The 24,484-nt window shown below is 43.7% G+C and overlaps 1 protein-coding gene across 3 annotated transcripts in view; it reads left to right on the top strand.

Annotated features, from left to right (window-relative positions):
• Nucleotides 1–24,484, top strand: part of LOC137546098 (cohesin subunit SA-2-like) — a 99,516-nt gene that overhangs the window by 9,288 nt on the left and 65,744 nt on the right. For all 3 annotated transcript variants that reach the window (XM_068268109.1, XM_068268108.1, XM_068268107.1), the window contains exons 4-10: nt 7,002–7,139; nt 8,559–8,655; nt 12,636–12,712; nt 16,492–16,563; nt 17,567–17,771; nt 22,070–22,221; nt 22,448–22,521. In XM_068268109.1, the coding sequence (XP_068124210.1) occupies nt 7,002–7,139; nt 8,559–8,655; nt 12,636–12,712; nt 16,492–16,563; nt 17,567–17,771; nt 22,070–22,221; nt 22,448–22,521 (815 nt within the window). The remainder of the gene's footprint in view (nt 1–7,001; nt 7,140–8,558; nt 8,656–12,635; nt 12,713–16,491; nt 16,564–17,566; nt 17,772–22,069; nt 22,222–22,447; nt 22,522–24,484) is intronic.

Raw genomic sequence — 24,484 nt, 5'->3', positions numbered from 1 at the left:
TCAACCTGTGGAATCGAGCAGGGAATCAATTGAGCAGGAAAATCGAGCGGCAAAATCGAGCTATGTATGCCCAGCATAAGACTTTTGGGAGACTAAAATTCATTGAATAATTGAACAATAAAATTCAAGAGTCTTCACGTGTTGGAAAGTATCTGAGCAGAAAAGGGCTGAGAGGTCAGTTGTCACATCTGTCCCACCAATGTCACCAGATGTGAAAACTGTCCCGTAAAGCCTCATACACTCATAGGCATGTCCCCTGGCAGTAATCAGGACTCGATCCCTTGGACGACATTGCAGGGCCAAGGCAGCACAGAAGCATTGCTAGCCTCACAGCTAGTGACACGTTCTGCTACTATGTGAGTGGGGGAGGGCTAATAGCATACACACAGCGCTACATAGCAGGGGTTGGGGTGGGATAAATAACGCTCTTGGCCAGTGCACTACAACAATTTAAATGGTTTAAATGCAAGCCAGTTAAGGGGAAATGTCACTGAGCACGGTCAGCTAAACAAGCTAACCCTTTTATGCACACACTAGTAGCTGCCACCATGTGTTTTATAGAAACTGGTACTTTGCAGAAACTGCTGTTTGTAACTTTGAACTGCAAGTCATGCCTGTCTCATTCACTGTCATATTCTGACAGAGAGACATAAAAATTACTTTCAAGGTAGCATTCAATCAGGAGATAGAATTTTACAGTTCTCCATTTAGAACCTTCAGGGATTCAACTTTAATGATTTTAAAGCAATCTTGCCTTGTAGTGCTTGAGTTCCAAGTTTGATTCCTGCAAGGACACGATCTATCTGCATGAAGTTTATACTGCATGTAATCCCTTTGTACATTGGATTACCTAGAGATTGTGGTTTCCTTGTGTACCTCAAAAATATACTAGTAGGCTCATTGTACTTAGACCGTGGTTAAGCTATTAAACTATAACTATGGTAGGCATATTAGGTTATGAGCTTATTCTTATTATTCCGTAGTGAGAGTGAGTCTTTACCTGTGCTGTCTACATATAACTCCTGTTGCTTATCTTCATTGCGATGATAGAAGCAATTGCTGAGACAGTTACTACTATTCGAGTTCCTTCTATGGATCAGTTGTTAAATGATGACTGCAGAGCTGATAAATTAATGGCTTAAGACAACTGTTCTGTGTGTGTTGATGAAACTTTTCCAAACCACAATAGTCCACAGTGAGGTGCCAGTTGCACTTTATTGACCCCATCATTCCTTGCAACCCTGGTAGTTCTGCCGAAATGTCCTCATAGATTCAAGCAGTGACATATATTCTCTGACTTAGTCCTCATACTGTTTTAAACTTCTCAAGTTAGATGTTCAATTTGATCATTTTCATTTGGTTCTCAGTCATTTTGTACATCTAGCAACATAAAACTAGCAGTGGCAGCAGCATGAACAATATCAGATTAGAGCTCTGCTGAGATCGGATTTAGGAATGAGTGGTAGGTATTGATCGTTTGCCAGATGGAGTAGTGTATGATGATCTTTAGCTAGTTGCTTGGCACTTGTAAAGCTACTGAATTGTGGATGAAGTACTTTGTGAACCTTGCTTATGTCTTATATTGATTTCACCTTTAAAATATGTTTAATATTTCTGAAATATGTGCCTTTATCAAGACTTACATTTTCATCTCAACCTTTTGTCTTGTCTACATCTGTCTTGCTTCCACAGCATTGTTGTGTTCCTTGTTGCTCTTTATTTACAAGGTACTGACAATGCATATCCGGGCCAAACAGAGAACTTTGCAGGTACAACCCTTTATCTCTCTACTTTCTTGTGGTTACTTGAGCAATCTAATGGATTCTTTGATGTTCTGCGAGTTTACTTTTCCAGAGGAAAGACATTTAGACTTTATTTCCTAAATGTTTTGCAAGATTACATTTCCTGTGAAAAGATATTTAGGCTCTCTTTCCTTAAAGAGGAACTGTAGTGCACATAACATAATAAATAAAATTGCTTATTTTTTTTACAATACAGCATTCATTTGTATATTATTTAGTCAGTGTTTGCCCTCAGGCTTGCCCTCAGGTGCATCGATGTGGACTGTTTGAATACTCAGTGTTCCAAAGCGAGTACGAATACTACTTGGTCTCCCAGAATGCTCTGGGGGAAGAGAATTCTGCAAAGATAAACAGCCCAGGCTAAGTATTGCTGGGAGGGAGGGGTTTTCATACCAATATGGAGGAAGTTTTTCTGATGTTGAAACCAGGATAATTAATATACATGGATATCCTAAATGATTTACTACATTCTGCTATTTGTCACGACAGTGCCTCTTTAATGATTTGCTGAAAAAAACAGTTTTTAGGCTTTGCTATCTTAATGTTCTGCATGTTTACCTGTCCTGGGAACATATATTTAGGATTTGTTTCAACTAGCTGATATGATTGTAAAAACACAATGCATTTAAGTGCGCTTGCGCTGATTTTGAATGCAACCCTGCACGTTTTCTCTCTGTGTTTGCACTCCCCCGCGGTCAGTGGAGGATACGCATGCAGTTGAGGTCTGTGTTTTCACGCATTTGAAAAACAGGTCCATTGATTATTGTTATTGTTGAAGTGCAAATGTGCCAGAATGAAGTATCTAGTGGGTTTGCATTTTTGATGAAGAATGCAATGCAGTAGGGACCTAGTATATTGTCTTTCTATGGGAAAGACCATGACCTTGCGGATTGTACAATGCATGTGTTCAGCAAATAGCTGTGTTGTGTGCCTAGCACAAACATGTTCTTACACTGGAATTAAAGCATGAAAAGCTTCCCTTTCATCACTGCAGTTGAGTGTGTGCTTGCAGTCCCACTCTCAATCAGGTATGAGAAAAAAAGAATGATGCAGAGGATGCTCTTGTTCATGTTGCCTGCTGGTTTCAGGCCCTTCTTTCCTAGCCCCTCGGGAGTTTATTCACTTTCTGATTTAGTTGTCGGATACCATATATACTCGCGTATAAGCCGAGGTACCCACTTTTCCCTCAGAAACCAGTAAAAAGTGATTGATTCACGTATAAGCCCCCTCCAAAGTAGCCAGATGTGCCCCTAGTACAACTCAGCCAACCTCCTCATAGCCAGATGTGCCCTAAGGATTATACAGCTGTGTCTCAAGGCCCCACTAGATGGCGTCATAGATATGATATAAGGTGATTGCCACACAGGAAGAATCCCTGATCATTGCACCACTGACACGTTGCTTGCATGCTCTGCTCCACAAGCCAGGGGACACAGGTAGTCCTGAGCAGCACATTCTGCACACCATGTTGCAGGGGACGGGGGGCACAGACACAGCAGGGAGCCAGTAACAAAACCTGCAGGTAACAAAACCTGCTCCACCATCTGTTTTGCTCCAATGACTCGCAAATAAGCTGAGGGGGTAACTTTTCAGCACATTTTTTTGTGCTGACAAATTAGGCTTATATGCAAGTATATACAGTACTTTAAAAAAAAGAAAGGTTAGATTATAGAAATGATAGTTTTAGAACTAACCACTACTTGGCATTCTTCAGCTAAGAGGTTGAAGGGACTAAAGTTACTAGTCATTTTTATCACAAAAGAGTACTTGTTCTAACTGGCTGTGAAATTGTACCTGAAAGTGAACCCAAAGTGAAAATAAACTGATGAGATAAACAATTGTATTTATCTGACTACTCATCAAAAAAATTTTTTTTCAGCTATCCCATGTTTTTTTTTTTTTTTTTTTTTAATATTTAAACATTTACAAAGAAGATTGAATGTTTTGTTGTCTCTGCTCAGTGGCAGCCTTTTAAGTGTCCCTAAATGAAAATATACAAACTGTTGACCTTTGTCTATCTCTCCTGCTCTCAGAAGTTCTGCCAGGAAAACTTTCATGGCTGTAATTTGACTATCAGTGAGACTTACTATATTCCGCAAAAGGTATCGACAAGACAGAAGGTGCCACTTCCATATCTGAAAATTAACTCTTTCAGGCAGCAAAATAAAACAAGTAAAACAGCCTGGTTATTAATATGTTTTGCACTGTACATACACATGCTTATCTCATCATGACACATGTCGCCTCTGGTTCACTTTAACTACTGGTTAACCGACAAGGTTAGTGGTCACGCTACTTGAATGATTTGGCTTGCTACCCTTAGGCCCCGTTCACACTGCACGCGTTTCCATCCACGTTTTGGGAACTCGTGCAGGAGGCCGACACGCACAACATCAGACAGTGCAAAGACTGCACTGTCTGATGTTCACACTGCATGCGTTCCGGACCGGTGCGGTCCGGGAACACATGCTGCATGCATTTTTGCCAGAAATGCGCGGCTCACCCATTCACTACAGTGAATGGGATCAGCCACGCAACGCATACAAACGCGGATGGCGTGCGTTCGTATGTGTTGCTTTCCGAACGCACGGCCGTCCGCGTTTGCTAATGTGAACAGGGCCTAAGAGAGTGTTTATAAACCAACCTTTGCAAGTGAGGTATGGTACAGTTTTAAAGGGATACTGTAGGGGGGTTGGGGGAAAATGAGCTGAACTTACCCGGGGCTTCTAATGGTCCCCCGCAGACATCCTGTGCCCGCACAGCCACTCACCGATGCTCCGGCCCCGCCTCCGGGTTCACTTCTGGAATTTCTGACTTTAAAGTCGGAAAACCACTGTGCCTGCATGGCTGTGTCCTCGCTCCTGCTGACGTCACGAGGAGCGCACTGCGCAGGCACAGACCATACTGGACCTGTGCAATGCACTTCTGGTGACGTCAGCGGGAGGGAGGGCACGACTGCGCAGGTGCAGTGGTCTTCCAACTTTTAAAGTCTGAAATTCCAGAAGTGAGCCGGAGGCGGGGCCCGGAGCATCGGTGAGTGGCTGCGCGGGAACAGGACGTCTGCGGGGGACCATTAGAAGCCCCGGGTAAGTTCAACTCATTTTCCCCCGACCCCCCTACAGTATCCCTTTAAGCTACGTACCCACTGAAAGATAGATCAAGTGAATCCCCCAACGAAACAATCGTTCCATGGCCTATCTTTTATGATATCTATGCGACGTGATATGAACGATGTGATGTGCTGACTGGTGAGTTGACAAGCAATGTAGACTTCATGGACACATTGTTTAAATATTGTTAATAGCTCTGTACACACTGCTGACTGAATGATTATCTACCGATGGGATTTGTCATGCCTGCCATTCAAAATGCATGAGAATTGTTCTTCTAAACACGTACGCTTCATTTTTTTCCTGTCGATATTGGAGGGATCCCTTGTTTGTGTGTTTGATTAGTTTTTATCCTGTGGTTACGCGGCTTTAGGTATGCAGATATGTCGACATGAAACCAACAGGTAATACCTTTAAAAGGATACTAGAGCTAAACACAGAAAAACGGGGGAGCAGGCATATATGGGACGCTGTCCCAATGCCCACCGCCCCCACCGCCCCCGTTCTTCGCTGTTCCCCTCCTTTGCTACCTAAATGCCCCCCCCGAAAGCCTCTTCCAGGTCGGGCATTAGTGCGCTGGCACCGCTGCACGTGTCCTACATCACACGCCCGCGGGAGGGAGGGAGCGCACTGGGAATGACGTCAGGACTACGTCATGCGCAGTGCCCTCCCAGCTGCGCAATGTAGGTGAAGGTATTGGTAAAGGTGTACAGTATGTGTTGTTTGTTAGTACAGCCCAGATTTGACTCTATGGGCTCGATTCACAAAGCGGTGATAACCCAGTTAAAGACTTTAGGCGTGATAACCATTTTTATCATGCCTAAACTCAGTTTAGGCATGATAAGTTTAGGCATGATAAGTTTAGGCATGATAAGTTTAGGTGTGATAAGTTTAGGCATGCTAAGTTTAGATAAGTTTATATCGTGCGCAAAGTCCCGCATGCAAAGCAGCGCCATTAAACTCTATGCAAAGTGCACCAGACTTTGCTAGTGCAAAACTTTTGATCAGCTGTGCACTGCGATGCTAACCCAGTTGGTGCTTAAACTTATCACGCCTAAAAACTTATCACACCTAAACTTATCACGCCTAAACTTATCACACCTAAACTTATCATGCCTAAACTGAGTTTAGGCGTGATAAAGGGCTTTTCACCAGTGTGCTAACTGTTAGCACCGCTTTGTGAATCAGGCCCCTATGTGTTATTATGACACTTAGGCCTAGTGCACACCAAAAACCGCTAGCAGATCCGCAAAATGCTAGCAGATTTTGAAACGCTTTTTCTTATTTTTCTGCAGCGTTTCAGCTAGCGTTTTGCGGTTATGTGTAGCAGTTTTGGTATAGTAGATTTCATGTATTGTTACAGTAAAGCGGTTACTGAACAGCTTCTGTAACAAAAACGCCTGGCAAACCGCTCTGAAGTGTCGTTTTTCAGAGCGGTTTGCGGTTTTCCTATAATTAACATTAAGGGAGAAACGCATCTGCAATCCAAAATCTGCAGCAGCCCGGGAGTATGCGTTTCTGCAAAACGCCTCCCGCTCTGGTGTGCACCAGCCCATTGAAATACATTACCCTAGCGGATCCGCACCCGCAAGCAGATCGCAAACCGCAGCGGAAACGCTCCGGTGTGCACTAGGCCTACTAGACTGTACTGCATCTGATCCAGCCTTTTGGGTCTCTGTATCAATTGCCTAAAACCTGGTACACACATCCAATCTTCATTGGGCAATCATTGGCAAATGTTACCACCTCCATGTAGTATGAAAGTTTACCTGCACCATCTTTTCATAGAATTCAAAATCTGTTGGCCCTCGTACTACATGGAGGTGGGAAAATTGTTCAGTGATTGACCAAACAAAATTGCATGTGTGTATGCTGCCTTACTCATTGTAAACTGGTTTTATCAGGCCACGCATCTTACAATCCAACTGTACGGTTGAATTGTGTTTCCACATTTGTGCAGAATTAACAATCTATCCATTCATTCTACAATGTCTTGTTGGATCTCCTGATTGCCTGTAACTAGTTTTAATTTCATGATTTTAAAAAAAATTAAAATTAAAAATATAACAATTGCTTGTGTCTGCAAAAGGCAAAGAAGAGTCGAAAACAGTCTGAAAACCACTCCAGAAGAAATTCTTCCAGACGGGGCAGTCACATATCTGAAGGAGAAATACCTGAAGAGGTTACGCTGTTTGAAGTTATTAACATTGGAAAAAGAGCAATACAAGTAAGTCTAAGGGCTGCTTCACACTGGGGGCGGTTACAGTGAACTTGCTGATCGTCAGCAATCAGCAAAGTGCTAATACAGTGTGGCCCTATGAGGGTGTTGAACAGCACTGTTGTGATTTGATTAAAAATCACAAGCATTTTCCAGATCGATTCAGCTTGAAGGAATGTGCAAAAACGCTCATTCCTTCAAAAATCACTTTGAAAAACGAATCGCAAAAACGCAATCACTACGGGCTTAGCGATTGTAATTGAAATTTGTAGTGTGAACTAAGCTTTATTGTAATGGACAGTTTTGTGCTTTTACACTTGCTAATATTGACATAGCATTTTTAACCTTGTCTGTGAAGGAGGTACTTCTTTATGACCTTAATTCTGCAAATATTTAATATGAGTAGGTCTTATTTGGTTGAATCACATGCCAACCAATTTTACCTCTTGTAACCTCTTTTCAATATTCTTATAAATAAAAACTCTTTCTGTGGATGCAGCATGGAGCTTCAATCACACAAGTAGTAATTCACTAAGCTTACAGCCACCCTGACTATATTTTGATATAATCCAGATGAAAAGGGCAGATTCTAACCAAAAATGCAGATCATTTTAATGAATTTAGTCCAGATTTGCTTCATCACTCATGATATCCCCAGTACAAATGGTTGGGGCCCCATGGTGTTTTGCCATGTAAAGTGGTTGGATAGAATGACCCTTAGTCAATTCCCTTTTCTTGTAAGTTTTCTTCTGGGTAATATTTTCATACCTAATCAATTAAATGCCTTTTCAGCAACCACCAAGCAAGAAAATACTCAGCATCGTTTTGACACTACTTTTTTTTCACTTACTTTTTGGTAGTTTCAGAGTGCTGAAACTTTATTAAAAGAGTTAACCTACAGGCATGCAAGTGACAGTTTCTCTCTTGTTGGACCCTTGTCAGATTATAGCGTAACCCTCACTGATAAGGAATTAAAGCCATAAAACTTTTCCTGACAGAGAACAACTAGTGAAAGCAGGGGATAGAGCAACAAGGTCAATAGTTCATAGATTTTAGCTCTGGGACTCTTGAGAGATTGCCATTGAGCAGATTAAACATAAAATAAAACCATGGGATATATAAAAAAAGTAACATTTAGGAGTAGGAGGATAGATAAAGTTGTTTATCTCATCGGCTTATTTTCACCTCGGGGTTGTTTGGATATGCTCTGAAATCTTTATGTTTATTACTGTTAGTGGTATTCCTTGAAATTTATATAAACTTTGACTTTAGATTTACTGGTCCTTAAATGGCTCGGGACCGTGGAAGTGAGAATCTACGCCACATCTGTGGCTTAGATTTTAATCCGCGGCTATCCGCAGTCCTGAAGCCAATTGCTGCTTGCTACGGAAGCAGACATGGTCATATGAACATGGTCTTCCTCTTCAGTCTGTTGTAGATGACTGGATTCTAGCCTACAAAGAAGACAAGGATGCAGCTTTACTCGACCTCATTAACTTCTATATTCAGTGTTCAGGATGCGAAGGTAATTCGAGTTTTTCTTTCATCATTGTGTGAAACGTTTTACTGCATTGAAAAAGTGTTTGGTTTAAAGTCCAACTAAATCCAGAATTAAACAGGGCACATTCGAACAGCAACCAGGTTGATAAGTGAAAATAAATAGTGTAACGGTATAAAGATGAAAAATGGTGTATTGTGTCTTTCTTGTGACCAAAAAGTGCTTAGAACTGAAGCTCAGGAGTAGATCAGCTTCTCAGGAATTCAGCTAGTCAGTAAGGCAATCTGATGTGATCATGTGACACTGAAACTAGGTAGAACAATGGAAGGTGACTACAATATCCAGAATTACAACATGGTAAAGGTTGGGGATGGACGTAGTGAGAAGGGTGGGGCATGGAGATAGCAGATAAACATGTCCTGTGTTTCTTGACTTTTATGTGTTTGTGGAATATAGTGGAGAAGTTAGCACAGCTTGCATGAACAGCTGCCAGTATTTCTGCTATCCCAAAAATCAGGCTGCCTCTGACTTCATTTCTCATATTGAGGATGGTCTTCCCCTTCAGTCACACCATACTGCCCACCTCATCCATATTTTGTTTTTTTGCACTAGGGATGGGAGTCAGTCACTCTATTGTCCCCGTCTTGTCCAGTTCCAGATTTAAAGTTCACATAAACTTGATTTCTGACCACACTAAGGCCTCTTTCAGACGGGCAGCTGACAGGCGGTAAATTCACCGCCTTTAAGCCACTCCGCTCCTTTGGTGGGATGCTTGCTAGTGTTCTGTACTAGCGCTGAATAAGCACCCTCGTCCCCATCGATGGATTTACAACTAAGCGTGACTGTAGCCGTACTGAGATGCAACATCACAATACTCTGCTATACTTACTAAAGCTAAGTTGAAGTTTGTAATCCTTACATTTATGCTGTTAGAGATAAAAAATAATATCTCTGCCATAAAGGAACAATTTTTTTTATCCTACTGGTCTGATGCTTGTTTAACTTGTGTACATATTTGGAACAGTCCCAGGATATCTAGGGTAAGCGGAACCATTGCATGGTAGGTCTAGTGGGGTTCCACCACACTTGGTGTATCAATTATAGCCAGTGCCATAAGGATTTACCTATCATCTGATCACAACTTTTTTTGGTAATGGTGTTGTATTTTCTCTACTATTCTCTAGTGTCCTCCAACATTTGAGAACCTAACTTAATCAAGGCAAAGGTTTCTTGTGTGCCATAAGCCCCTGACCTTGTACCCTATTCATCCAATGATGGGGTGAGACACTGTCTGACACTTTGAAACACTGCATGTTTGGCTTGGTCAGTGGTTCACAAAGTAATGAAAGAAGGATAAGCACACTATATGAAGGACATCGACATACTACAACAAATATGGGCAACTAAATTAATTAGGGGGATGGAAGGTTTCGCTTACCAAGAAAGGTTGGACAAACTGGGTTTATTTAGCTTGGAAGAAAGACACGTAAGGTGTGGCCTGCTTAAACATGTATAAATATGAAAGCTTGGTAGATGAGATACTTACCGTGGAAGAAGGAAGCCTCTGAATAATCCAGAGGCTTTCGGCATTCCCTTTGAGCTTGCTGTTCTTGCACAGGGTCTCCAGCCGCACTCCTGTCATTGTGTGGTCACACTGTACAGGCACTTTGATGGCCGGCACAGTAGCACAGAGATGCTTGTGCATGTTTTTTTACACCATGCGTGACTGACTCTGTGCTGCTGCACAAGCTGTCAGTGCGCCTGCGCTCGTTCATGGATGGGAGCATGTAAGCAGACGTTCAGAGGGTCCTGGGCAGTGGGGGTGGTTTGGATGAGGACATTAGAAGCCTCTGGAGGATCCAGAGGCTTCCCTGTACCAAGATAAGTATCTGATTTTTTTTCTCCCTTAAAGTTACAGGTTTGCTTTGAAGAGAACCCGAGGTGGGCAGATGGGGGGCAGAGGCATGTTCTCTGCTTCATGACATGCCTCTGTGTCCCCCCACCGCCACACTATAGCTATATTTGTCGCTATCTCGGAGGTAAAAAAAAGGGAGAGGGATTCCCTGTTCAAAACACCTGCCAGGGGCCTTCCTGCAGGGTTTCCAGAGCTGCTATTGGGCAGCTTTCTCTCCCTGACAACGCCCCCTGCCGCTCCCCCGCCTCCCTGCGTGCTGCAAGAGACACACAGTCTCTCCTTGCAGCGTCGTTACCTATAGGTAATGAAAGTGGGCCAATGCGGCCCACAGGAGCGGCGGGGAGTGGTGGGTTTTGTGACTACCTGATCCGCTCAGCCCCCGGGATTAGGTAGCCTATTTTAACCACTTGAGGACCACAGTGTTAAACCTCCCAAAAGACCAGGCCATTTTTCCCTAAATAGGCCACTGCAGCTTTAAGGCCTCTCTGCAGGGCTGTACATGTCAGCACACAAGTGATTCCCCCCCTATTCTCCCCACCAACAGAGCTTTCTGTTGGTGGGTTCTGATCGCTCCCCCAGTGTTTATTTATATATATATATATAGCCTTATTTTAGTTATTTTATTTCTATTTTTCCCTCCCTCCGTCAGCCTATCACAGCGGATCGCTTCTGTGTCCCCCAGGGAGACAGCCAAGTCACACGGCTCACCCCAGTACAGCGCTGTCATAGATCGCAGCGCTGTACTAACTAAATAGACGGCGATCACCACTGGGAGACTGATGACGGAGCAGAGCGCGCGATCCCCTGCAAACTCCGCCCCCAGGACTGCACACTGAACGGCGTTAGGCGGTACTGAGGCTGCCGCCGCATCCACGCCACTTGGCGTGGAGCTGTCTTTTAGTGGTCAAAGGTTAAAGTGGATACGAGATGAACTTTTACTCATTGCATAATTGTGTCCCTTTCCTATAGTTTATAGGGCGTTCCTCAAGCCAAATACTTTTTTGTTTTTGTTTTAATACTTTAATTCCCTATAAACTAAACAAGCCTCGCCCTCAGAGTGCCAAGGCACTTTCAGACAATAGCAAGGGCTCATGGGAGCTCAGTCTGGGCAGGAGGAAGGAGGTTACTAGCCATTGATTTCAAAGGCAGAGGGGAGGAGGGAGGAGGAGAGGGGACTGAATTTACACACAAGAAAGCTGATACCATCTCCAGCTCTTAGCCTGTGACAATATGACAAAAAGAACATGGCTGCCCCCATTGTATCACAGGAATAAATAATCATACACTTTTTAAACTTTTGCAGCTAGATATGCTGTGTAAACTATCTAAACTTTAGATAAGATATGTACACAAGTTACTTGTTATAGTTAGTGTTTCATCTCGGATCCGCTTTAATTGGTTCAAGCCTTGCAATAGTCTTTTGTCTTCCTCTGAATAAACTGGGATATGTTAGGTGCAGGACAGAAATGTACCTATTTTTTACTTATTTGTGTGTTTTTTTTCCCTTCTGGTTGGGCTTGATTGACAGATGTCTTTTTTTCAACCAGACTAACCACCTACAGTATGTAAGCATGACTGCCCTAGAGCTTGCATCATTAAAGCACATCTGAACTGTGTGAAAATTTGGGGATTTTAACCTACCTGGGGCTTTTTCTAGGTCCTTAGTCTGGCAGGTCCCTTGTCAGCTCTGAAATTCTTGAAGTCTGGAGCTCCACTGCACATGGGCAGTCCATGTCACACATGCTCCTGACACCAGGAACGTTCTGTACACGCATGGTTAATTCTTTTGAGAATCGTGCAGGTGCAGATGCTCCCGGCAACAAGAACGCACGTGGACAGGACCACGTTTACACAGTTGGTGCGACTGGTAGCACCAGTTGCAGGAAACTGAGCTGACAGCGGGGGAACACAAGGGACCCAGATGACTCCAAGGGACCTGTCGGACTATGAGGGGCTGGAAGAAGCTAAAGAAGCTTATAAGTTCAAATGCATATCTTTACTTCTGGTTCACGTGCTTTGCAACAGGTCTCATATTTCTATCCTGAGAGATTTTACCCCCAAAGTGATATGTATTTTTATTTAATGTCCTTAGGAGTGGTCACAGCAGAACTGTTTCAGAATCCGAAAAACAAAGATATTTCGCAGAAGCTCACTGAGGAGTTTGACGAGGTAAGGTTGTCATATTTCACATTTCCATTGTTAATGCTTCCTACAGCACAATACATTGCTTTAAATCTAAAATGTTGTATATAGTAGGTCCCATGTGACCTGAGATGAGATCTGCTTTTCACACCAGTAACTGCAAATAATATTCTACTGTTTATTCCTCTATTCTGCAAGACATGAATTATTCCTCTATTCTGCAAGACATGAAAGCTGTTCACCAGAAAAGGATTTCTCAGTAGAGAGCAAATCTGACAAGTATTGATGAGCCCGAAGGGTATTCAAATTTAGCCAATCAAAGCCTTTAACGGTAGGTTAATTAACCAGCTGTTAGAGCATTGATTGGCAGCTGCTGGCTGCATTTTGTTTTACCTTCCTGAGCCAGTGGAAATTTGCATGCTAGGATGGTGTTCTGCTCATCAATAGTGAGCTTCTGGCTTCTTCTGATGTACTGCAGTCCAGAGTTGAGATTCACCCGACGATGGTTCCTGGCTGTATTCTGTCATTTGGTACTTCCCTCTCCTGCAGTAGTCAGGAAACTTACCAACCCTCCTGCTGTGTTCTGCATAATATACATTTAGGCCTCGTTCCCAATGCGTTCCCAATGCGTTAGCGTTTGCGTTGAATGTTTTTTGAAGCAATTTTATTTCCCTTCCTGGCGATTTCTATTTGTTGGACGTTTTTGGTAAGTGTTTTTGTAGGCGTTTTTGCAGAGCGATTCCATTTATCCCTTCCTGACTTCAGTCAGGAAGTGAACTCTTTGATCCGGAAAACAATAAATACAATGTATTTATTCTTAAAAACGCGAACGCAGTCGCTGCACAAAACGATTTTGTGAGCTTTTTTGGGTTTTTCCTATACCTTCCATTGTAGCAAAATCGCCCTGAAAATGGTACAGGCTGCGCTTCTCTGAGAGGAAAGCGGACGGATCACCCTAATCTGAACTAGCGCATACGATAGCATGGTGTAAGCGCTTTCAGGGCGATTTTGAAAAATCGCAGGCGCTTAAAAAAATCCAAAACCGCCTCCAGTGTGAAAGAGCCCTGAATGAAGATCCAGTTGAGCTAGAAAGAAGTAGAGATATCGCCACATTTGTAGGAAATATAAGAAGCCATAAAGTGATATATATCTACATCCAAAAATGTACACTTTGGGGCAAGGTTTCCTGGGGAATACAGCATGGAGGGATAGTACTTTGTACTTGCAAGGTTATGCTTGGTTTAAAGGACTGGTTATACAATTTAGTACTAGTGGGGCGGGGAAAACAATTGTTTAAACTTGGGCTTATGCTTGGTGTTGGAGTGGGGAGAAATATTTTGTAATTTCCCCCTAGGAGGTTATGCATGTTTTTTGGAGGAATGGGGTGGGAAATTCATTTTTGTGCAGGAGTCATTTAAACCAGGAGGATTTGCTCAATACGTTGAACTTGCTAAAAGTGTGTCTTTTTCAGCCTAGATAACTACGTAGCTATATGCTACTATGCTATGCTTTGGGGAAATAGGAAGAATAATTTTTTTGCAATAAGTCACACTGCTGAGCTGCTACAGTCAAAATGACCAGTGGAAGAAATACGTACATGGAGGCTTGAGATACCGTATATTCTTTATGTCAAAGGTACTCCTGGAGCAGTATATGTTGCTTTTCAGGGACAGCAGCCATGAATAGAAAAAGTAAAGTACATGCTAACATAAAAAGGTGGAGAAGAGCAATACTTCAGGAGTAGAATTGTTTACAGCCATCAACAACACATATGAACAGAAAATTAGAATTTAGTAATTTTGTTGCGGAGTTGTTAGAAACCATACTGTGGTTTTGTTAGATGATTTGATTGATTTTGAGGGTCATTTAATGACCGTTATCTTTTAAACTCTTCCTATACACTAACACAAAATGGTAGGAGGCATCCCAATGTTGTATGCAATGAGAAAACGTGGGTAAAGAAACAGTTTTAACTCAGGTAGGAATTTTAAATATAATAATTTTTGGGACACAGGAAAAGACAAGTTTCGCAGGATCTACCTCTTCCTCAGGTCTACAGTACAGTGTCTTATGCAGCTGCATGCACTGACTGGGCGTGTCTGAGGTAAGACTGTTTCATTACCCATATTTACCCATTGTACACTACATCAGGGTGCCTCCTTCCATTTTGTGTACAGTTTCCTCCCTCCCCCCCAGGGGTTTTTCCTGTGACAATTATCCAGGGGTCCTTTTTCTAGTGTGCGAAGCAACCTATCTTGAAGAGGATACCCAATCCGTGCAGAGATGGATTTCTCCACCTGTCTAATACTGTGGTTGCCTAATAGCAACCCAGGTTTGTAAATAGTATTTGTTTCACACATTATTTAACCATTTACTGACAAAGTAACGTATTAAAACGTCACGCCTATTAACGGTAACATGACGTTTTAATACGTCGCGCATTCCCGCCGCCGCTCCACACGTGTCCGCGCCACTACCGCCGCCGTTTCCGTCGGGATCCCTTGTTAAGTGATTGGGGAAGAGGACCGAGCGGTCCTCTACCCAATCGCAATGCCTGAAGGGAATGGACGTGACCGCGAACAGCGGCCACCTTCATTCATAAAACAGGAAACTGTTTCAGTTTAATAAAGTGTACAAAAAAAAAAAAGTTCACACATTATTTAACCATTTACTGACAAAGTAACGTATTAAAACATCATGCTTTAGCCTATTAACGGTAACATGACGTTTTAATACGTCGCGCATTCCCGCCACCTCTCCGCACGTGTCCGCGCCACTACCGCTGCCGTTTGTCGGGATCCCTTGTTAAGTGATTCGGAAAGAGGACCGAGCGGTCCTCTACCCAATCGCAATGCCTGAAGGGAATGGACGTGACCGCGAACAGCGGCCACCTCCATTCATAAAACAGGAAACTGTTTCAGTTTAATAAAGTGTACAAAAAAAAAAAAGTGATCACTTCCTTAACGGGAAAGTGTTCACTAGCGCCATCTTGTGGCCAAAAAGTATATTACACACAAGCACAAACATACTATGTAAAATGTACAATATTAATAAAATAAATAAATTACACTTCCACCCCCCCCCCCCTTAAAAAAAATACTTGTTAAAAAAAATTAGCTTAAAATCAATCAATAAATAGTTGACTAAGGGAAAATTAATTTTAGTACATAAGAGTTTAATTATGGCTAAAAAAAACAAAAACAGAAAAATAACACCTATATTTTAAAATAATATATTGTCGCCATACAGTGTGATAGGGACATAATTTAAACGGTTTAATAATCGGGACAACTGGGCAAATAAAAAGTGTTGGTTTTATCCACAGGAGAATGTTTAATTTTAAAACTATAATGGCTAAAAACTGAGAAATAATATTTTTTTTTTCCATTATTTCTGTATTTTTCCCATAAAATGCATTTAGAATAAAAAAATTCTTAGCAAAATGTACTACCCACAGAAAGCCTAATTGGTGGCGACAAAAACGAGGTATAGATCATTTTCTTGTGATAAGTAGTAATAAAGTTATTAGGGAATAAAAAGGAGGAGCACTGACAGGTGAAAATTGCTCTGGTCCGTTAGGGTAAAAACCCTTGGGGTGCTTGGAAATACTACACTATCTGGAGCTCCTGGTGTTGTCTGTTTCCTTTTTCCTCTCCTGGTTCCTGAGGTTCGTCACCCAGATTTCATCGACTGGACACACCTCAACCTATACACTAAGTTCTTCCTATACGTTAGTTTTTTTATGAGACCCAGGGCCTTGAAATGGTATTTGTTTTCATTGATGACCAATATGTGTTTTTTCACAGGAAACAGGTTTGCAGTTTAAGAAGTTTATGGCATTTCCCTGGATTCTAACCATTGCCTGGCCAGTTAATATAGTAAGTTTGGTAACATTTGTGATGTATGTTCTAATCAATTAGGCATTTCATCAATCTCCATGCAGAGAAAGCAGAGACACTCAGGGCCCCTTCACACTTAAAATCGCGTTTTGTACAATTGATTTTACCGTGATAAGCGTGGTTAAAATCACTGTACACTTCCACAATTCAGAGTGATCACGATCAGTGCTTTATTAAGCACCGTACAGCGATCGCTCCAGAATAGCGGTGAAATGCTGCAGGTAACACATTTTGCAAGTGGCGCCAATCGCGGCAGTAAGATCACTGCCATAGATTTAGTATAGCACTAGCATTTTGAAAATCACTAGCGATTTGGCGACGAGCGGGAATTGCCCGCTAATCACCATAGCAAGAAGGGGCCGTCATGCTTTTAGACACCAATGCTCACAAAATTATGCAAAATATGGACAAAGATAGGACTGTGACTGTCCCACTTTATAATAGGTAATTTCATTGCTGAAGAGCACTTTCCTTAAAGGAAACCTAAAGTAAAGGGAAAAAAATCCAGTTTATCTTAACTGGGGCCTCTACCGGCCCACTGCAAACACCCTGTGTCCACACCGTGACATACCGATCCTCCTGTTCCCCGCAGCGACCCAGTTCCGTTTTCGGCGACTAAGCCCACTGTGCCTTGATCGCGCTCCTATTCCCGGAAGCGCCCTGCGCATGCGCAGTACGATATTTTCTTGTACTGCACACGTGCAGGAACGGGAGGGTGATCGAGGACGCGCGGTCGAGTTGCGAAAATGAAACTGGGTCGCTGCGTGGGACTGGAGGATCAGTAAGTCACGGTGAGGGCAAAGGGTGTCTGCAGGGGGCAGTAGAAGCACCAGGTAAGTTAAACTGGATTTTTTTTCTGGCTGGCTATTACACTCGTCACTGTTCTGTTGGTGGTAGTAGTACAGTATATGTTTTCATGAATCAGGAAATGTTATGGACTCTGTGTCGTTTCCTTCCAGTTAACAGCTCTGTTTTATTTTAGGACAATGAAGACTATCCACTGGTCCGACCCGGATCATACTCAAAAAAATTTAGAGCAAACTTCTGTGAATTCACTGCAGTGTTGGTCCAGCAGTGTCAGTACAGTGTCTTATATGACGGTTATTTGTTCAATACCATCATTGCATTAGTTTTGGGACTGGCGGATTCCTGTATTAGAGCATTCCGACACACCAGTACTTTGACAGGTATGTGCACAACATTCTAAGCATGTCCCTCCCTCTCCGAGCAACCAATCAATGTCCTCATCACATGTTCTTACCTGCTCTAGTGGCAAGAAAGGGTGGCACTGATTACTTTCTAGGAGAGGAGCAAAACAGCTTTATGAGCATGTGATCTCTAAAGTTACTGGCACTGCCAAGTCTTGAAAGAACTTTGGGAACTGCTCTGCTTCTTTGGAGGTTTCCTGACTGTCACATCTCTGGGAAAATCAACTAGCTGTAGGCGTAGTAATAGGTGATGCAGAGGTTGCAACTGCACCAGGACCCCTTAACCAGAGGGGCCTATTAAGGCCCCCCTTTCATTCATCTTCTTAGCTTTTCATTGGTGCTATACTGGTAATGAACACCTCCAGATATACATTGCATAGTGGTAACCCTTCAACAAACTGTTTCCTTACTCTAAATATTCCTCTCTGACACTGCAGCTGTCCTTGGTAGGTTTTGGGGCTCCACATGAATACAGTGCTGGGGGACCCATGTAAAGCTCGCACTAAGGCCCCAAAGCCCTTAGCTACACCACTGACTAGTTGTTTTCAGTCTATCTGGCTTGTTACTATTGTTTTTCTCATGAGAAACCAACCAACAATGACTGCTTTTCCCTGTCCCTCTGCCAGGGGCGTTTCTAGCTATTTTGTCACTCCAGGCAAGAAAACCTGTGGCGCCCCCCCCTCCCAGGGCGCCCCCACCCCACACAGCACCAGTCCTTATTCCCACACACACAGAGTGTGCTGGACTACCTGCTGCCTGCTGTGCCTCTGGAGCTCTGAGGGAGACACACAACAAACAAGCGAATGGGGCCAGGGGGGCACGTCAAGGAAGCACAGTCTCCTGTCTGAAGCCAGCGGTGGCACCCGAATGCCTGGTGCATCACACGCTGGCTGCACACACGCCATACCTCCCAACTTTTGGAGCCTGGAAAGAGGGACACTAAGACATGCCCCTGCCACACTTTTAGACACGCCCCATTCTTACATGCTGCGTATGCCTTCCTCCCATTCCTGTACAGTTTCCTGGCGTCAAGGTATGCATGATGTTACATCCAACAACACAGTCTCATTCTTTACATACCAAAGGAATGATTATCTTTACTTTTAATACAGTTATGTGTAGCTTAGAAAGCTCAAGCATTCACAGCAAATTGATAATTAATGCATTCTATCATTTCAGGCACTGACACTCAGTTGTTAAAGTGGACCTCAGACAGTTCACTGTGCCTAATTTATACTTGAGGTTTCCTCCCACCCCATAAGGACCGCCAGCTTCCTCGTCGTCCACATCAACCACTCCTTCGTCCCAGCATCGCCTCACGTATCTTTTTCAGTTGCAGTGCTCTGTGCATGTGCAGCTTGGTCACACGTTGCCGTGGCTGGGAGTATTTTGCGCTTGGGTGAAGAATGGGGCACACTCGTGACTGGGCATGTGCAGAACACCACGACTGGCCATGACTTAAAGTAGTTCTGCGCCTGTGCAGTAAAGCCCGGAGGACGTCCGATGACGTCAGCGCGCCCGCGTGGGACGCAGAAGAGCCCGTCCTTGGAGCGCAGAAGAGCCCGACCTGGCAGCTGGCCTGGCCAGGTCGGGTCGGCCACCGAAGACGACCGGAAGCCTCTGGAGCGGTGGCGAGGGCACCTCCTGCCTGCCACGGGCTGGAGGAAGCCCCAGGTAAGTGGATATGGATTTTTATTTTTTTTAAACGTTTCCCTGAACCTTCCCTTTAAGAAACTACAGAAGGCGACAACAGAGCAACTAGGGAGGATGGTGAGGGCGCCTATAGTCCTCATGGGGCTGAAGGAAGTCCCAGGTAAGTACAAATAAGGCACAGTGAGTGTACTGTCAGTGCTAAATATACAGACTGCTACATCAACACAAACGTTCATTAGACATCACATTATATTCATGTGCTATACTTGTGAAATTCAGGGCACAGCAGGGTTGCAGCATACATTTACACATGAGGACATCCCTCTGCTGATCCTGCACGGACAGTCATCCAGCTCCTGTGACACCCGACACCACAGTACAGGAGATAAACTCCTGTCAGAAACGTCTCTGCAGAAGCCATGCCCATCCTTCACTGATCCCTAAAAGAGCCCAGCAGACACCCAGCCTGCATCACAGTGCAGAGGAGAAACAATTAGCTCCATCACGCAGGCAGGAAGTAACTTTGCAGTGAGCCTTGTGTCTCTCTCTCTGATGATGGGGATTGGCAGCTGGGATAGATCAGTAGGGGTAACGTGAAAGATGCCTGTAATTACTTACTGTGTGCTGCCCGCAGTCTGTGCCCTTGCAGGGTTTGATGTAGCCATTTGCTTGCTGCCCTCTCTCTGCCTAAGATCACTTAGGCAGCCAGCATAGATGAGCCTCCGAGTCCCCATCATCTCCAGCAGCATCTACCTCTGGAGGCTCTGCATCACGGATCAGCTCTGCCTCCTTCTTCCTCCGCTCTCTGGCCTCTTCATTCCTGCTTGCCGCTCTCTTTTTCAAACTGTGTCAAGCACAGTAGAGAGAGGCAGGAAGGGGCGGAGCAAAGCAGCATCTCCGATCTGCTGGATCAAATCTGTGTGGCTGCTCGCTCTGAATGAGAGGAGAGGGGGCGGTAGCAGAGGCAGCACTTGGGCACTGAGTAGGGCAGGCATGAATGTAAATAAATAAAAAACACACTGCAGTAGCGGTGGTTTTGCGCTCTCTCCGCCTGTGGCGCTCCAGGCAATAATTTAGAGTTGCCTGATGGGTGAGACGGCTGTGCCCTCTGCTATAGTACCTGACGGGTAAGTTTGGGGGTTGGAATCTTCTCCTGGTTGAATGTATCCTGATTACCCAGCTTTCCTCTGATGCCTGTGGATAGAGTAATACAGGAAGAAACATTGTCAGGATTTTAGGTTTAGGGACTCAAATGTACACTGAATGGAACACAGCAAATTGTCACTAAAACTGAGCATGCAGCCCTGATAAGAATATAAAATTCCTGACGTGCCAGGATTGTTATCCTCCAAAGCTTTCCTATCTCCAAAGTATATCTTTCCAAGTATCCATTGTGCCGGATTCCATTTCCTTGTTGTTTTACCTCTATGGATAAGTAAGTTACAGATCCCATGCAAGTCCATGGGAAAATCATCTTACAGAGTGTGATTATATATGGCAATAAAAATGTATGTATAGAGGCTGTTCTGTGAAAACTGCATGCCAAAACGCTCAATAGTTCCAGAGGAATCTGGTGGAAATGAGAGTGAATGTAAAGTTTGCTAAACTCCAGAGCTTATTTTTTTTGCTCAGTGAAGCTAGCTTTCTCATTAAAGGACATCAGAGGTGAAAATAAACTGATGAGATAAACAATTGTATCTATCCTCCTTCTTCTAAAAATATCCAACAATTGTATTTTATATTTAAAGGAGTTATCAGCTAAAGTATGAAAAATGAGCTTTACTCACCTGGGGCTTTCTCCAGCCCCTAGCAGCCAACTGTCCCACGCAGACCGATCCTCTCCCCGCCGCCGCCACGGCCCCGCGGTCGTCCACACTGCGCCTGCGCAGTAAGCCGCGTACACTGCTGTCAATCAAGCCCACATTGTACGCGGCTTACTGCGCAGGCGCAGTCCGGACAACCTCGGGGTCGGCTTCCGCACCGAGAATGGAGAACGGAGCGGTCGGCGTGGGACAGTCGGCTACTAGGGGCTGGAGAAAGCCCCAGGTGAGTAAAGCTCATTTTTCATATTTTAGCAGATAGCTCCTTTAAGTTTACTTTTTACTGTTTGAGTTTGTCTGCTCAATGACACATTCATTTAATTATGCCAGAGCTAAAAATCTATAATCCATTGATAATTTTATATCTATTCCCTGCTCTAAGAAGCTATTTACTGCCAGGAAAGTGTTCTATGGCTGTAATTCCTTATTAGTGAGGTTTACACTACAGTCCGACCCAGTGCTGACCCAGACAGAAACGGTCATTTGCATACCTGATGTTTAACTCTTTTAGGCAGAGAAAGAAAAAAAGGAACACAGCATAGTTATTTGTGTGCTATGTGCTGTACAACCACTTGTCTATCTCATCATGTCACATGTCACCTCGGATGTCCTTTTAAGAAGCTTGTGATGTGGAAAAGGAGGAAGAAAAGTAAACATTTGTATATTATTTTAGTAACCTAGCTGAATGTTTTGAGATACAGTTTTCACTTCAGGATTGTGACAGGTCTGGTTGTGTAAACGAGCTATTTCAGTGTGATTGTTTTATCTTTAGTATCTTACCTTGAGTCTTGTCATTACCTTTAGCTGCTAAATTACTGACTGCCCTGATAAAAGTTATTCTGAATCTGGACATTAGTAAAGATAATTCTGAAAGACTGTATATGGTGGAGAAGAAACGTGTGTCATTGAAGAGGACCAGCTCAACACTTGAGCAGATAGACAAGAAAAGGCAAAAGGTAGATTATAATATAATATGGCTCTGTTTTTTTTGTATCATGCTAAAATGTTATTGCTTGTGAAATTGTGTTGTATACATAAACTAGTTGAACAGGTATGTACATTTTTTTGTATGTATTTTTGATAATATAATCTTTGCTACACACACTATACAATTTTTTTTTTGCCTTTAAAATGAACTTGCTTTTCTAAAGACTGTTTTAATTATTAATTTTTTTTTCATAGCTGGAACAAAAACGTCAAGAGATAGAAGTAATGATGGATTTGTTATTTAAAGGAACTTTTTTGCAGCGATATAGGTAGGCCAGCTTAAATTCTTATCAACACATTTGTGAATATGAGTAATAGACAGTTAGGGCCCTTTTACACTTAATCGGTTGCTCTCAGTTATAACTGAAAGAAAACTGATTTTCAAAGTAATGCCCATGTTTTCCAATGGCACCTTTCACACTTAACCACTTCTGTACCATGCTATTTTGTGCTGATCTGTGCTGCGTGGGCTCTCCAGCCCACAGCACAGATCAGGTTGCAGCCAGGCAGATCAGACTTCCCCCCCTTTTTTCCCCACTAGGGGGATGTCCTGCTGGGGTGGTCTGATCGCCGCCGGCTGCTTGCGCTTGCGGGGGGGGGGCTCTTCAAAGCCCCCCTCCGCAGCGCTTCCTGGCCTCCTTCCCCTTCCCTCCCTCTCCCTCCCCCTGTGAGCGGCGCAGGACGGATTTCCGTCCTGCGCCTGATGGGATAGGCTTTAGCCTATCAGATGCCGGCGATCCCCGGCCAATCAGAGGCCGGGGATCACGATCTCCTCTACGGCGCTGCTGCGCAGCAGCGCCGTATACATGTAAACACCGGGGAAGATCTTCCCCGTGTGTTTACATTTACCCTGCGAGCCGCCGATCGGCTCGCAGGGTGTTCATGGAGACACCCTCCGTACGAGCGGCCGTTTCCATGGAATACACTTCAGGATTCAGGGGCGTACATATACGCACCGAGAATCCTGAAGTGGTTAAAGGACCACTTCCGCGAATCATTTCATTTTTAATAACCTCACAGTAGATACATCAAGTATACAAAAGCCTTACTGTGTCATTTTTTTATTTTCTGACATGGCCCTTTAATTTGCCATATATCACTGTAGCTTCCCTCCGTCAGTCTCTGCAGTAGCGCTGACGGACTTTTTTAACTGTAAATCCAAAGCAGGGGGAGCCTTGTCAGGTGTTAGGGGGAAAAAACTGATAAAACAAATGGTTTAGCCCTGCTCTGCCTAACTGTCCAAACTGTATAGTAAAAACTCACACGCTGCCAGTCTTCCCATCAAGAGCCAAATACATCTAAAGGACCCCCGCACGCAGGCATTGAGGGAGGCAGCTGTCAGCGCAGAATCTGCTGCGCAATGAGCTGCTCTCCCTCTCCAGCCATACGAGTCTGTGTGTCAGAAAAAAAACCAGTGATGGGCTGTGTGTAATGATCCGGGTAATGAGCCGTTCTGTGAATAGAGGGGGGAGTCGCTTATTGGTAAAGTATGTCACGAGAGGCAGAGCCGAGGTGACTGAAGCCAGAGCGGCTCAATACACACAGCCCATCGGTTTTTTTTTTCTGACAGACTCGTATGGCTGGAGAGGGAGAGCAGCTCATTGCGCAGCAGTTTCTGCTCTGACAGCTGCCTCCCTCAATGGGCTCTATTCTCAAAGAGCCAAAAGTACCGCAAAATTTTACAGCTAAATTCCCGCCAGCGGTAAACTCCGCATTTTTTCAGCATTCACTAACATTTTCCGCATGTTTGCCGCATGCGGGAAAAAAGATGCGGAAACAGCCATTATTCATGCGGGAATCATGCGATAAAAAGGTCGCATGAAAAAGTGTTTAAAAAAAAAATTAAAAGTCCAGCAAGCACAGCCCTTAAGCCTCCACACTTCATTAAAGTCAATGGGATTCGGAATATATCACCTACTACTTGTAGGTGATAAAAAACGGTAATTAATGACGAAATGATGCGCCTGAACATTTTTGAGAATTGATCTTTTATTGCGGAAAATACCGACTTTTGCGAAAAGTTTTCCGCATGAATCCCGCACTTTTACCACACTTTTTCCGCATGCGGGAAAAACATGCGGAAAATTTAGAGAATGCAAACTTGACGGTATTTTGGGTGCAAACTTCCCGCATGTACTTTACCGCATGCGGGAAGTCTTTGAGAATAGAGCCCATTGCCTGCGTGCGGGGGTCCTTTAGATGTATTTGGCTCTTGATGGGAAGACTGGCAGC

The sequence above is a fragment of the Hyperolius riggenbachi genome, chromosome 2 (genome assembly GCF_040937935.1).
Source record: "Hyperolius riggenbachi isolate aHypRig1 chromosome 2, aHypRig1.pri, whole genome shotgun sequence".
Lineage (NCBI taxonomy): Eukaryota > Metazoa > Chordata > Amphibia > Anura > Hyperoliidae > Hyperolius > Hyperolius riggenbachi.
Note: the sequence above shows the minus strand (reverse complement) of the source record. Positions and strands in the feature narration are given on the sequence as shown.